This window comes from Microtus oregoni, unplaced genomic scaffold (genome assembly GCF_018167655.1).
Source record: "Microtus oregoni isolate MIOR12 unplaced genomic scaffold, Mior012 000033F_ref0000390, whole genome shotgun sequence".
In the NCBI taxonomy this organism is placed as follows: Eukaryota; Metazoa; Chordata; class Mammalia; order Rodentia; family Cricetidae; genus Microtus; species Microtus oregoni.
The window spans coordinates 6,278,879-6,294,588 of NW_024543092.1; the positions used below are offsets into that span (position 1 = coordinate 6,278,879).

At 42.0% G+C, this 15,710-nt stretch overlaps 1 protein-coding gene across 1 annotated transcript; it reads left to right on the top strand.

Moving 5' to 3' along the window:
* The first annotated feature begins 499 nt into the window (after positions 1-499).
* Rab32 (RAB32, member RAS oncogene family) lies at positions 500-15,411 on the top strand. The gene is made up of 3 exons (XM_041680426.1): positions 500-904; positions 9,564-9,841; positions 13,837-15,411. The coding sequence occupies exons 1-3, from the start codon at positions 661-663 to the stop codon at positions 13,984-13,986; spliced, it is 672 nt and encodes a 223-aa protein (XP_041536360.1). The 5' UTR covers positions 500-660; the 3' UTR covers positions 13,987-15,411.
* Positions 15,412-15,710: the final 299 nt, after the last annotated feature.

The following is a 15,710-nucleotide window of genomic DNA, read 5'->3' on the forward strand; positions in this document are numbered from 1 at the left end:
AACAAAACCAGAATGCTCAAATTCCCAAATATGGAATGGGCAAGATGATATGAATGGATATTTTCCTAAAGAGAACATACAAATGGCCGACATGTGTATGAAAGAGGAATTTGACATCCCTAACCATCAGGGAAATGTCAATCAAGCCCCCATGCAGCAATCTCCTCACACTTATAGAACAGCTATTACCAAACCAGAGAGAGATAGTAAGTGTTGGCTAAGGTGTGGAGAAAAGGGAATGCTGGCACACTATTGCTGACGATGTAAGTTGCAGCCATTATGGTAAGTAGAGTGCAGTTTTCTCATACATGAAAACTAGATTTATCAAACGACCCAGCCTTAGTCCTTTGAAAAGTTCAGTCACCTGCCTTTTATTTTCCAATTACTGGAAGTCAAAGGCATGGGGCTCAGGGCCAACACTGGCCTCTCAGGTCCCCATGCGGTTTGCAGCCAGCAGGAGGCGCCGTGGACCACGAGGGGTTCCGCGGGAAGAGGAAGTGCCCAGATCAGCTCACCCTGCGCAGAGTGCACCGAGACTCTCCTGGGCGGCTGTGCGCGGTCGGTTCCGGGTCTGGTGACTCCCGTGACAAGGGTCTCCGGGTGCGCAGAGGAAGGATCTGTCCTGACAGCCTGGTGGAAGATTCCGCGGCCGCGGTGCCCATGGCGGGCGAGGGCTTGGGACACCCGGGGACGACGGCCACCACGGCGCCCGAGACCCACGAGCACCTCTTCAAGGTGCTGGTCATCGGCGAACTCGGCGTGGGTAAGACCAGCATCATCAAGCGCTATGTGCACCAGCTCTTCTCCCAGAACTACCGGGCCACCATCGGGGTGGACTTCGCCCTGAAAGTCCTCAACTGGGACAGCAGGACGCTCGTGCGCTTGCAGCTGTGGGACATCGCGGGTAAGCGGGCCGCGTCCCAGAGCCACCAGACTTTTTTCTGCCTTCTGGTTCCTCTCTTTTCTTTTCTCTGCCTGAACTCCCTGCGGTGCGCTTTTAGATGTGAAAGACTGGACCGGGAAGATAAGTCGGTTTGGGGAGGCCTATCCTCTCTCCTACTGAAGTTCTGGGTGACTGAAGGAGTTCCACTACAGTGGTTCTTTCGACTCATTCACGTGGGATCGTCTAAGACCACTGAAAACACATTTACATTACGATTCATAACAGTAGAAAAATTACAGTTATGAAGTGACAACGAAAATAATTTCATAGTTGGGGGTCACCACGACTCAAGGAACTGTATTAAAGGGTCGCAGTTAGGAAAGTTGAGAATCACTGCGTTGGTAGCGCAGCCAAAACCACCACAACTCGGTTATTTTCGACCAAGTTCCCCCAACATCTGTCTTGGGTCGGTGCCCCGCTGATGTAAGGGTTTTCTCTCTCCTTAAGCCAAGAAATTTTACCTCTGAGTAATAACAGACATGTTTATAATTTAGTAAGAAGGGGTTGGAGCTATGGGTGAGAAAATCTTGGAGCCCAGCCAAGCCTTTGTGAAGGGAAACTCCGTTCCTGAAATTTTCTCACTTGGGAGGCCCGGTGACCCTGAAGAAGGGCTAGGAAAGTTCTGAAACTTTCCCGCTGCCCGTCCCTCCCTAAGCCAGTTCTCCTGCCTTCCATTGGGCAATTCCCCATCCCACAAACACTGAACTGTTTCTTTTTGCTTTCAACTGTTGCTCTGGAACGTAAGAGCCATTGTCTTTAAGAGACCACTTGTGACCCTTCCATGGGTTCTCATTGGTGTGGTAGGTGCCATCTGGGCATCGAACAAAAGGGGACCTTCTGTGAAGTTTAATGAAAATGGTAGCAAAGGTTACCCTGTTCAATCATTGCGTGTTCAGAAGCTCTGTCTGCCAGGAAGCAGTTGAATGGGAGCTTGTTTAACTGGAGAACGCCTTACCGAGTGCCAACTCTGAAGTCTTTGGAGGCTGTGGTTACACAGCTGGGTAGCAGAGTGAAGGGATACCTGGCTTCTGTCTGTCAGGTAGTATGTTCTGCATCTAGCCATTCCAGATAAAGCGTTGAAAGACTGCAAACTTTAGACTGATTTCCTTAAGAGCAGAGTCAAACTTAGACAAGAAGATACATTTATGCATAGCGATACCAATCTCTCAGAAAGTTATTTGGTCTTGGGCTCAACTTGGTTATAAAAAAAAAAAAAGGCTAAAGAATCTATTTGAAGTGCTGCCCGTCCTTTAAGGCCAAAGGATTTGAAATACTTTCTGCTACGGCCCAGAACACCGAAGAACATTCTTGTTGCTTGTTGTGACTTCTCACATCCTGACGGTCGCCCTTACCCTGTCCAGTGCAGCTTTTTCAGAGATGGTTTGAAACCCGTTAGAATGACAATTCATTTTCTTTTATTATGTGTAAATCACGACGACAATAAGTATTAAATTACATTTGGAAATTTGATGAAACAAAAGCAGCAAGTAGTTCTGGATTCCCTTAGTTCCAACACTCGGGAGGCAGAGGCAGGCAGATCTGTGAGTTTGTTGCCAGATTGATCTACAGAGTGAGTTTCAGGACAGCCAGGGCTACACAGAGAAACCCTGTGTGGAAAAATAAATAAATAAATAAGAATCTTTTCTATCTGTACATCACCTCTCCTCTTTGCATGGCCCCCTCATTTTCTCTTTCCCTCTATGCAGCCTAAGCTGGCCTCCGTGTGGATCCCTCTTCCTCAGTTTCCCTACTGTTGGAACTACAAGAACTTGCCAAGATACCCAGTTTCATCCTTCTTGAACTGACACCATAGCCAGGAGGGAGGCATGGCCCATCCATCTGTCGTAATGAAGCCATCCTTGCACTCTTGCCAAAATCTGAAACTTGAGCTTCTCTGGGGAAAAAAAAAAGAAACATTTTATAATCTCAAAAGGGATCTCTGATGTTAGCTGCTGCTTTTCAGCAGGAACTCTTGTAGCGTTCAGCAAATACATTACTCCAAATAAGAACTAGAGAGGTGTTAGTGTCTTAGTTGGGGGTCTGCTGCTGAAACATCATGACCAAGATGAATGTTGGGGAGGAAAGAGTTTATTTAATACATTTATACATCACTATTTATCACTGAAGGGAGTCAGGACAAGAACTCAAACCGGGCAGCAACCTGGAAGCAGGAGCTGATGCAGAAGTCGAGCTACTACTGCCTGGCTTGTTCCTCATGGTTTGCTCAGCCTGCTTTCTTTTAAAAGCCAGGAACACCAGCCCAGGGTTGGCACTACCCTCAATGGTAGGGGCCCTCCCTCATCAATCACTAATTAAGAAAATACCTTACAGCCAGACTTTAACTCTAGTTTGTATGCTAAGTTTATATGAGATGAGCCAGTACATGTGGTCACTAGACACTGTTAGACTTTTCTCACAGAGTCAGAGTTTGGGAAATGCTGCCTTAATATTCAGATAGCAAGAGACACAAATAGCTTGGATTTGGGCTGGAATTTGCAGAACTATGGCCTTAACTGCGCTGGATTTGAGCACTTGTGTTACTAGTGAATTCTGCTTAGCTCATGGCATCTGAATAAGAGAAAAGTTGTATAATAAACACCATGCCAAAACACTTCCCCAAGGCTAAGCATATGCCATGCGTGATTACAATGCTGACTCATACTGAATTCTGAAAGAATAAAAGTATTTATCCCCTGAATTGCAAAACATAAGGAGGAGCCAGCCACATGACATGACGCAACTGCTGGTTCCTTTTCAATACTGTTGTTCTGGAGGCCGTAGAGGTGGGCAGCGCCATAACAGCAATGTCGTCTATCAGAAGGGGTTTGAGAAGGGTAATAGGCAAGAATTACTGATTGCTTTCTGTAAAGGTAGCCAAACAGGTTCATGTAAACCCTTCAAATTAAGGACCACAGTAACTTGCTGGTACAGGCCTCAATAATGTGCTTCTCATTGCACAGAAGAAACCTAAATTAGAGCATGTACCTCTTAATGTAGACTCATAACAATTATCATTTCTTCCTACCTTCATTTCACGAGTCATCATGCTTCCTTACTTATGAAGTTTAGTATCCAGAGAAAGCCAGTTTCGATTGACTCCAGCTTTTTAAAGTGAATTTTGAAAGATTTTCTAAACTATGGCCGTTCTGCTTGTGATAAACTGTTTCATTGGTCCATACCCTAAAAAAAATCAAAGCAATAATTTTAGATATTTGCCTGGTATCTGGTAAACAATCATTGAGGAAGTCTGTGGTCATTGTGATCTAAGAATGAAGTGTTATTTTCAAATACATCCTTGGAGAAATTGTATCCATCATATATATGTTATAATGACCATTTGCTTTCTATAAGCTTTCCATATAGAGTTTTCTGTTATTGTATAAACCTGGGTGACTTCTGAATGGAGATATCAGAGATCAAAGAAGCATGTTTTAGAATTTATCCAAGTGTTCTCCTTCTCATCAAAAGCCTTTTCCCTTTGATCCAGCAAGCATGCTTTGATGGCTCCTTTCTGAGACAGAAATGGAAGGGAAAAAAAGTGGGTAACAAAGATGTAGCTTTACAGTTTCTATTGGTCATTTTAGCTGACAAACTGATTCTCTCCCACCCCATCCCCCCCGACCACAGTGGAGTCTATATGTAGAATTTATGTATGTATCCTCTGCCATGACTTGTGATTGCTTCTGGGGGTTATTTTGAATATGTAGGGGTTTCTGGTGTGGTTATCTGGAGACTCATCAGAACCACAGACAGGGACCGTAGCATCCACCATCAGTAACATGAAAAGATTCTTTAGCATCTGCTGTGTAAGGAGACTAGGCTCCATCTGACAACTGTGTTCATCCAGCCTGGTTTAGCAGAAGAACTACTTCTTTCCCACGGAAGTCTGGGATTAGGCCTCCCAGGACTGGTGTACAGTATCATAAAATCTGCATAGACAAAAATTGGCTTGCCACCTCTCGCTTATTCCAAGACTGTATTATTTGTTTCAGTGGTGCAGTAGAAAAAAGCGCATGCCTACATGCAAACGCAGTTAGGAGATAAAAGGCTCATGTTTCAAACTATGCAGGGTGTTTGCTCCAAAATATTCTGTACAAGGAAGTTGGGGCTAACAATTAGCCATCTTTCAGACCTGCCAAATCAGAATTCGAAGCACTTGGAAGGTTGTCACCTACCAAACGCTGTGGGTGATTCTGATTTATACTAAAGCTGAGAAGCATTGTTCTATCTTGGGTTTTTTGCACCCTGGCAACACACCCACATTCCCACTACACCCTACGAGCTCACCACTTAATCCGACAGCCTGCCTGGCATCCATGTTCCCCCGCGGTCACATCTTCCACATCCTTCACTTCCTTTCCCAGGTTTGCAGTACTTTCACCGAAGTGACCTCAGGCCACCCTCATCCTCCTTGTGGCCATCCCAGGAGCCTCTGCTGGAGGCTAGTTTATGGACACAAGAGCAATTTACATACAGAGATAAGACACTTTTTGTTCCTGTTCAATAGATTTATTTAAAGGAACAGAAACAATGTCTTAATCTTTTAAAGCTGTTATGAGTTTGAACAGAAATTAGAAAGGTTTTTATTTTCATAGATAATGATTCTCTTATAATCTATGATAGGAGATTGCCTGTTGAGAGTACTTTGTCTCTGAAATGCAGCATGATATTTAAGAATTTTATTTAAGAGACCGTCCATTTGCTAACTAGAAGCCAAACATTTCTTCTAAGTCACCTTGAGTAGTTATTGAGTAACTCGTGTTTACTTTCAGTGGATGGGGAAGAGGTGAAAATCTGAAAGGGGGAAAACTGCACACCATTTTATTCTACTGCTCTTGATTTTTGTTATGAAATTTCTATTTTGAGTTTCAACTAATGTTACTAGGAACATTTGGATTATCGAGAGAGACTCAACCCAAGCAAAAGTCATGATGAAAATCCCAAAAATCAGTTTCTGTGTATTGTGCTTCTCATAACCACAGAATGTGGTATTTCCTTTATTAAATCTAAGATAAATACATTCATTATTAAGATTTTCATTTGTCTCAATGAGGTACGGTGATAGATTTTGTGTATTTTTTTTTCTTTAGCCTAATAAGAATATTTATTCATGCGAAAATGCTAGTTTTGCTGTTTGATCCTCCTCGGTGTCATTAATGGGTAGTATCCCAAATAGCAAGATAAATATTTTAATCTTTTCCCAATTTGCATATTTTAAGATTTTTTCGCATTTGCCTCCGTAGGAGCTTGTGTGATATCTTTGGAACCTGCATCAACTCTCTCTGCCTCTGCACTAACCCTTCTCATCCTTCATGGTTGCCAAAACCTCAAGTTATAGTCAACATGCCTTCCTCCTGAGGCAGTAGCACATTGTTGAAGAGACAAAACATTTTGAGAGTCGTTGAAAATACGCTGTCAGTATGGCAGCAGTAGTGGAGATGACAAAGGCTAACCCTAGTATCAGTGACTGGTGCACTCTGCAACAGGGGATCTTCCCTCCGCTACTGGAGTAAGCAAGAGGTGACTGGGAGTGTGGGGAGGGGGAGGGGGACATTGTAACAGCACCGTGCTGTCCTTAAGGATATCACTCTTAGCTACTGTTACTAATAAGAATCTCTTCCGCCACACAAGACCCAATCAGAAATTTATCTGTTCCAGCAAATGTCGGGTAGATCGGATGGCACAGTAGTGTGATTAACCCAGAAAATTTGAGTCTCTCCTTGGGACTCCATTCTCTCATGAGTAAAATAAGAGAGCTGGACTAAGTGGACGTTTTCACCTGTCTCCTCGCTTCCACCAGCAATGTCTCTTTCAGACTTGGCTGTTGCCCAGGGTTGCCCCTGAACTAATATGAACTTGTTCAGAATACCCCTGGGTTTCAATCGATTTTCCTACCAGTGCAAGTTTTAACTCTGAACATGCATACTCTACAGGAAGCCAAACCTTCTCAGGCCCCCTAACTACTGAGGAGAGGCTTTCTCCCTTACCCACCTGTTCCATATGCAAAGACTCCATCAGGTCCTGAGCCAGGCCCTGCATCCTGGGCAAGGATTGTCTTCCTTCTAGTAAAATGTGTTCTACTGTTTTCATGACTTTGTTAACTGACTATTTTCTCTTTCTGCTTGAAAGTCCTCTTCTCAACTTACTCTGGATACAAATCTTCACTGGGTAAGTCATTGACACTTGGTCCCCAGTCAGTTTCTTCCCTTTACATTTGCTTAATTGTATAACTGACACCTTTTTCACATAGCATACAGGGTTTTTTGTTTGGGGTTTATTTTTGTTTGTTTGTTTTTTAGTACAGTTTCTGATGTGAGACTTGTAAGGGAAAATTTCCTCCTGATCTTGACATCTCAGAGAATCTGTCTGACATTTCTAAGCCAACGTATCTTCCCCCAAAATTCCTTATCATAGGCATTTCTGGTTTTGGATGAGTTATCAGAAAGGGCAGATGAGTACATCTTTTAATACCACAAGTTATGATTAACAGAAAAATTATTTGGGATTTTCAGGAGCTTGACTAAAAAAAAAGAGCTATGAAAGCCTAGCAGTTCTTCGAAACACATAGTATATAGTTATCCATCCTTTTACTAATTTGAAACACATAGTATATAGTTATCCATCCTTTTACTAATTTGGCACCTTTTTGAAATTCAAAGGATGGTCAAACTGAGAACTACGTAATTATCCTACAATGTTAATCTTCCCATATTTTTTAACCTAAGTCTGTCTTTGTCGTAGTGGGGCTACAGCCCCTTCGGGTTCTATAATTCTAGTTAGTAACAGTGGACTCCTAAAGCTTCACTCGTAGAAAATGAAATCCAAACAACTTCAATGCATCTGTCTAGTTGCTTTTGAAGACTTGGTGACTTTACCCTTACCTGTTAAAATATCCTGGGTGAATGTATTGGTGTCATTGTTCAATGTACATTTATAGAGAGAGGTACAAGGCTAAGATGCCATAAATGTCAGCATATATGATCAAATGAGCTACAAAGATAAGCTAAAATCACATGTATCTTACCAATAAAATGTAAACATGACAGGTTCCAACAGATGACCATTCATTGTAAAGAAATCCAGATGTTTGGATATATGAAGTGTCATGAGCCACAGAAATATTTGAAATATGACGATATGATAGAATTTGGAGGAGGAAGGGTATTTGCGATCTGGGGTAGCTTTGTGTTTGCGTGAATAAACGGTAACAAAGATGTAGATGAAGCTTGTTTCTTGATGTGTTTTAGCTTTAGAAAAGTATGCTGTAACTATGCCTATGTCTTAGATCAAGGTGATAATCTTAGATTCTCATTGCTTGCCACTCATTCCCCTTCTGAATCTAGTCAGCAATTTGACACCTTAAATATATGAGCCTAAGAACTCAAGGCAACTGTAAGGTAGTCCAGAATCTTAAGCCTGTCGGCGTGAAGGAGTCAGAAGGCTGTCTCCTTTGGTGAGTGTCACTGTGATCCAGGCCATGCATCTTTTTGTCCCTCTCTTCATCTGTCAGATAAAGATTGGTGGCCTTGTTATGGGAAAGATATGTTTGGAAGCACATAGCGACAGCATGCTTTTCAGGCCTGTCTGGATGTGCAGACTGTACTATATTGAGTAGCAGAATTAGTTGAGCCGTTAACAGAAGCTCAGTTCTTTTCAAAGGATTATGTCTGAAGAACTGTGCATCGAACCTCCTCATAATCATACAGCCAGCTGTGTTTGGAAAGCTTGAGTTTTCCAGTGCCTGCTTCTAAGAGGGGAACAATTTGAGTACTGAGTCAAAAACAGGTAGATATGTGTTGGAGTGAGGCTGCTTATTCCTTTCCCAGCCTCCTAGAACCAAAATAATCACACAGAAACTGTATTAATTAAACCACTGCTTAGCCCATTAACTCTAGTTTCTTATTGGCTAACTCTTACATCTTAATTTAACCCATCTCCATTAATCTGTGTATCGCCACATGGCAGTGATTTACCAGGTAAAGTTCTGGCATTTGTGTCCAGCAGGCTACATGGCTTTTTTCTTACTCTGCCCTTCTTTCTCCCAGCATTCAGTTTAGTTTTCTCAGCCTACATAAGTTCTGCCCTATCATGGGCTCAAGACAGTTTTCTTTATTCATTAATGGTAATCACAGCATACAGAGGCGTATGGGTTTGAGACATAAAGGGAAGGCAAACTGAGATCACAAGCTGTCTTCTTGCCTGTCTAGTCCCGGTGTATTTGACTGGCCTTTTATCACCTCACCTATCTGCATTCTGTAAACTTCAGAATAGTCTATTTTTGTCTCTTCTTCCACTTCTACCTTTCTGTCGCCCCCTGCCCCACCTCTCTCTTCTTAGACTAACAGGAGAGAAAGCAAAACCGGCTACCTGAGCAGCCTGAACTACTGGAATCCTGAAGTTATGGTAAATATGTTCTGCAAAGGACTGACTCTTATCAAGCAAATTGTCAGCCACTTTTGTTAAGTTCATGTTCGGTCTGAATGTCCTTAGCACCCGTGATGCTTAATCCCAGTGATGCTTATTTCTCAGAATAGTTTTTCTGATCTTTGAGCATATAAATGCTGCTAACTATGACCCTCACCACTATGAACATTTAACCTCCGTTTTTATTCATTTCCAGGGCAAGAACGGTTTGGCAACATGACCCGAGTTTACTACAAGGAAGCTCTTGGAGCGTTTGTCGTCTTTGATCTCTCAAGAAGTTCCACATTCGAGGCAGTCTTAAAATGGAAAAGTGATCTGGATAGTAAAGTCCACCTTCCCAACGGCAGCCCCATCCCTGCTGTCCTCCTAGCTAACAAGTGTGACCAGAAGAAGGAGGGCAGCCAAAGTCCTTCCCAGATGGACAAGTTCTGTAAAGACCACGGCTTCACTGGGTGGTTTGAAACCTCTGCCAAGGTGAGATGGCTCTCCTGACAGATCTGTTTGTGACACCCTTGTCAGACTAGTCTGGGACATGAAGCATATAGATAGATTTCTGCAGAGGCTTGTAAGCACAGAATCAGAAAAGCATAGTGTGAATATGTGACAGCCTCCCTCTCTGAAGCAGAAGTACTTTCGAAGTTAGCTTGCCGGGCCGTGAATAGGCCAGCAGAACTGTCATTCAGGGCCAAAATCGCAAGACATTTTCTGTGAGTTTGCATTCTTAACCAAGGTGTTTCTCTCCTGCTGCCGGAGTGAATGGAAGATAAGGTGTTTTGTCAAAGACAAACACTTTATGACTTTTGAAAAAGGCAAGGAACATGGGAAAATGTCTTTAGAAGATGAAGGTCATATGGATAACTCCTACTGAATAGTCACTAGGAGGTTGGATTGACTTTAAGAGCTTTAAGCAGGAGCAAGATTTACTATGTGCCTTTTCCTAAATAGTTGAATGGATTATCTTCTCCTACTATTGGAAATTGTGTTTTATTTTTCTTTTCTAGAAAAAACACCAACTAAGATAAATTTTGAAAAGCTTAACCATGGGGCAACTAGAAAACCAAGGCTAAAAAAAAAAATCAGAGGTACATTCACTATACTGGAGAGTTGTAGTCCCTGGCATTGTTAAATAAGACAGCTCAATAACCATCAGTCTCTCATAAAAAAATAATAGCTTTTTTTGAGAAATTTTATAATTGGCATTTACTCCTTAATTTACATACTTGTTATACTGTCCCAACTTATAATATGCGTATTATATATGTATGCAGCTGTGTGTGTGTCCACACCGTTTTTCCTCCAAATATCCTTTCTGAGTGATGGCTTCCAGGATTCCTGTCAGGTTGCTTTCAATTTTACTAGGCTCTTACCCTCAAGGTGGGAGATTATTCAATGTCAGTTCTCATCAGAATTATGAAAGCAAATGATGAGCGGCCACATCACAGGGCAGCCTCTGAGCATGGAGTGATGATAGAATCGCTGGCAGGAAAGTCCCTGGAGGCAGAACTGAGTGGTCCCAGCCATACACTGTTTTGATAAATACGGCATCTTATGTTGTCCTTGGTTTCGTGAAGAGATAGTTGTGGTGGAAGAAAGATGGGGCCCAGGGGTCCTGCAGGAGCTCTTTAGCCTGGCAGGAAGGAGGAAATCACAGAAGAAGGAAAGGCATTTCAGAGAGACTGACTTGTCCAGGACTGTGCCCCTCTCTGCCCCGTGTACATGCTGAACAATTTGCTTTAACTTCCCACTGAAGAGTAGTATGCGTACAGCTACATATATATGTTGAGGAATTTCCTATATTGCACGTAAAATTCCATGTAGGATTCAGTTGATCTTCTAGCTAAAATATTATAACTTTATGCAAAAATCTGCCTAAAAGATTCATAAATGATTGTCATATAACCTATAATTTGAGACTGTATAAGTGATTGGCTTTATTGTATTTTAGACAAGATACTGTATAGAAAAGGGAGAGAAACATATTATTTATAAATGAATGTTCTCATATAGCTCAATGCTCCCCTCAAATATGTGAGGAAGAACTTCTGCCTGATCTCCTGTGTGGCAATTCAGGAGTCTTCTAGAGTCTAGAATCTAAAAAATTACTATGAAGTTTTACTTTAAAGGTTTGGAAAATTATATCAAGGCTTTAAGTATTACGTATTACTAATAGATGTACTTTCTGGGTGTTGGCAACTAACTTCATATCTGGATTTTGCTTGAATTTTAGTGGTGTGGGTTTTAATAGATATATTGTCAGAAGGTAGTTTTGAGCTCACAAATTTAGTCTTTTCTCCTTTATGGCACATAATGGATTTTGATACCGAACTTTTCAACCCATTTCACTACAACATGGGATTTATGTTCCCACTCAACATTGGTACCACTGCTAGAGACCTGTGTCGGAAGGAGAGTATCCCCAGAGGCTCATATATTGAATACAGGTCTATTTGATGGAGTTGTTTGGTGAGGCTTAAGAGATGGAGAGGAGTATATCACCAGGAACTAGCCCTGCGATTCCAAACTCTCATATCATTTCCAGTTTTCTCTCTCTGCTTCCTGCTTATGGTTTAAGATATGATCTCTTAGTCTCAGCCACTTGCTCCAGTCGCCTTGCCTGCCTGCTTGTTGCCAAGCTTGTCCTGGCCGGTGATGGTGACGACACCTCTGGGCTCCGTCTTTCTTCCACCATAACTATCTGTCTGTTCACAAAACTAAGGAGAACCTGAGATGTCATATTTATCAAAACATTGTGTGGCTGGTACCATGCACTCTTGCCCCCAGGGCTTTCCTTTGCCAGCGACTCTGTCATCATTCAACAGATGGTTGCCCTGTGATGCAGTTCCTCATCACTTGCTTTCATCATTCTGATGAGAACTTACATTGAGTAATCTCACACCTATGAACCCCAATAAATCCTTCCCTCCGTACGTTTCCTGAGTCATGGTGTTGTATCACAGCAACAGCAAAATAACTAATGAAGAATGGGAATGAAAGAACTGAATGACACGTTTGGAAATTCAAAGATCATTTTTGTGTTAAAGGTATCTTATGAGAAAAGATCTCAAACCAGTCCATACTGTAAAAGCATCCTAAATAAGCAATATCACTCCCAAATGAACAGGCCTGACATCTGAAGAAGTTTGTGCAAATAAAGGGGCAGGTAATTTCGTAATGTTGGATTGGGTTGGAGACATTAATGTAAATAGTTTCCTATTTATAAAATCTATGTGTGTATTCATATGTGTGCATTTCTTTTCATGAATATTTATAAATATATTTTAAAAGATGTAAATGAGGTGTGTGCACACAAGTGTTCAATAGCTCTCTCAGCCAAAGGGCTGGAGGCAATAATGCCATATAAAAAAAATGAACTCTCCTAATCTGACTTGTGAATACAATTTTTTAAATAAGCAGATGGAGGTTCCAGGAGAAAGACATGATTCCATGGACTGATGGGAATGGAAAGTGCAGATAAGCTTGAGATAATCTGTGTTGCCAGCAAGTAAGAAGGCACTCATAAAACAGAGTGGACATCTCACAAAGAGCACAGGCCTTGCTTTTAGAAGTTACAGAACTATACACCAATCACTAAATAAAGAATTTTTGCAACGGAATTAATGGGTAAAATTGATAGCATGATGAGCACAAACAAACGATAAATACATTTTTCCTCACGGTAGAGTCCTGACTAGTAAATATAGAAGGTTTGGTGCAAACGAAATGACAGCTGTTAATACTGTAGTGATAACTGCTTTAGAGGAAAATTAAAAGATGCTAAAGTTAGGGAGGAAAGGTATGAAAGAAACAGGCTGTCCACTTATTTATATGCACTAGGTCTGAAGGTGGGGCTGCAACTTTTCAACAAGAAGCCAGGCAGCAACGACCTTAATTCACGTGTCTCCTGCACTCTGAGGACACGTGATCCCGTCTACTTCCCATCAAGAACGCGAAACTTGAAGTTCATCGAAAGGAAATATTAGAAAGAGCCAGACCGAGGGCGATTCTGTGGCCAGTGTTCTCCAAGATGTCTCTTGAGGTTACAGAAGTGGTTTAACCATTAAAACCTTTCCTGTGTTTCCGTAAATAGCCTCCTACTCGTGCTGGGGCAACAACACTAATTAACTCAGTGAATCACACAAAAAGAAACACGAAAACAGGAGGAGGACTTTTCGGGAAGACGGGGTTCTGGGAAAGAAGGAAGGGGTAAGAGAGATTAATGGAAGTGGAAATAACTGAAATTCATTCTATCCATGTATGAAATTTTCAAAGAATAAATAGCAAATTAATTAACCAAATGCCTTGGACTCTTAGTGCAACAGATACTAACTAGCGTTGGAGAAAAGGTTACCCAGTATGCTGGTGTGCCTAGCGCCCTCTGGCACGTATCCCTAGTCCCCTTACGGCACTCAATATTTACTTCCGAGGTCAAGGCTGGCACTGATCTTCCACATTCTGTTCTCCTGTTACAGGATAATATAAACATCGACGAGGCCACCCGGTTCCTGGTGGAAAAGATCCTTGCGAACCAGCAAAGCTTCCCTAGGGAAGAAAACGACATGGACAAAATTAAACTAACCGATGAGCCCCTCCCAACGAAGGCCAGGTCCCAGTGCTGCTGACGAGTCTCTGTGTCCTCCGAGTTCTCTCTCCTTGGTCCTGTTTGCCTATGAGGATGTTCAGGAGCCATTGACCTGTGAATCCCCCTCAGGCATGCTTTATCATTCAGCTGCTCAGGAACCGCCCCTGCGAAGCTGGAGATCCGTGGAGAACTGTTCCCACTAGAGGCCCCGTGACTTACCAAATGAACCCTAGGCTCTTTTTGTACTGTCAAATGCAGAGTAATGTTTACAGCCTTGGAAACATTTTTTTTCTACAGCAAGTTCAAGTGTTAGCTTTTAGTGTAAGAACTGGAATAGCAGAAAAATGTCCCCACAACGTTCCTGACATTTTGAGTGTCTTTGTTCCTGTGTTCATCCCCACCTAACAATGATTTTTTTTTTCTCATAGGCTGTTACCTACAGACTTGAAGGTCCCATGCAACTATTTCCTAGTCAAAACGCTGTACTTCAAGGGGGGCAGGGAACAGTCTTTGCACTTCCTGTAAACTTTTGTCCTTAAATACCGTGAGTCTAAGCTGAGCTAGGCGGTGGTGGCGCATGCCTTTAATCCCAGCCCTCAGGAGGCATAGGAAGGCTGATCTCTTTGAGTTCTAGGCCAACCTGATCTACAAAGCAAGTTTCAGGATAGCTAGGACTGTTACACAGAAAAACCCTGTCACAACAAACGAACAAATAAGCAAAACAAACAAAAAATCTGTTTCTAGAACTGATAGCTGGGGTATAATGAAATTGTTCTGAAACATTTTAAGATTCCCTTCCTTAATTAATCGAAAGCACTGAGCTGGGGCTGTAGCTCAATGATAGAACGCTTACTTAGAATGCTATAGTCCCTACGTCTGCAGTACTGGGCGGGCTGGAAGGCCCTTGCACCTTACCTGTATTATGGGTGTCTCCCTCTGAATCCTCCCCTGGCATAAACTGTAAATGAACATTCCTTCTCTCCCTTCTATTCTGTTTATAGCCTGGAGCAATACTAAGTGGAACTTGTCTTTCCAGATCTGTCAGGGTAAAGGTCAGGGGGGCAGAATTTTTTCCCAAAGCTTAGGCAATTATATCCAAGTTTCTAGAGTATGAAACCTGAAAGAAAATAAACCATGTCCCCTTTTGTCTATGGTTTCGGACACCGATTATATAATGCCTAGGACACTTTTGGAAGATGTACAGTGTTTGGGTTGCACTCAACTCAGAGAAAGGAAAGAATAAATATTTGAACCTAAGCCTGTGTGTTGAATGAATGTAGTTCTAGGCAGGTACTTTCTGGTTTAGAAGATGTTGTGTTTAACTGGAGTTAATCTGTAATACTAGCATGCGGGAGACAGTGGCAAGTGGTTAGAAGTTCAAGGCATATATCGACTACACAGTGAGCTCATGAACAGCCTGGGCTTTTCTCCAAAAAGAATAAAATTTCTTTTAAAAAAAATGTTTTCTGTTGAATTTTTTAGATTTAGTTACCTTATTTTATGTGTGTGCTTTAGCTGCATTTGTTTGTATGTGTACTGTCGTGTGTGTGTGTGTGTGTGCATGCACACACACATGCACCTAGTATTTGTGGAGGTTAGGAAAGGACGTTGGATTCCTTGGAATGGAGCTATGGATGGTTGTGAACCACTGTATTGATGATGAGAGCCCAACCCATATCCTCTGCAAGAGCAAGAATTGCTTTTAATCCCTGAGCACCTTGATTTTTATTTTTAAGGGACTTTTCACATTATGCAAAAAAAAAA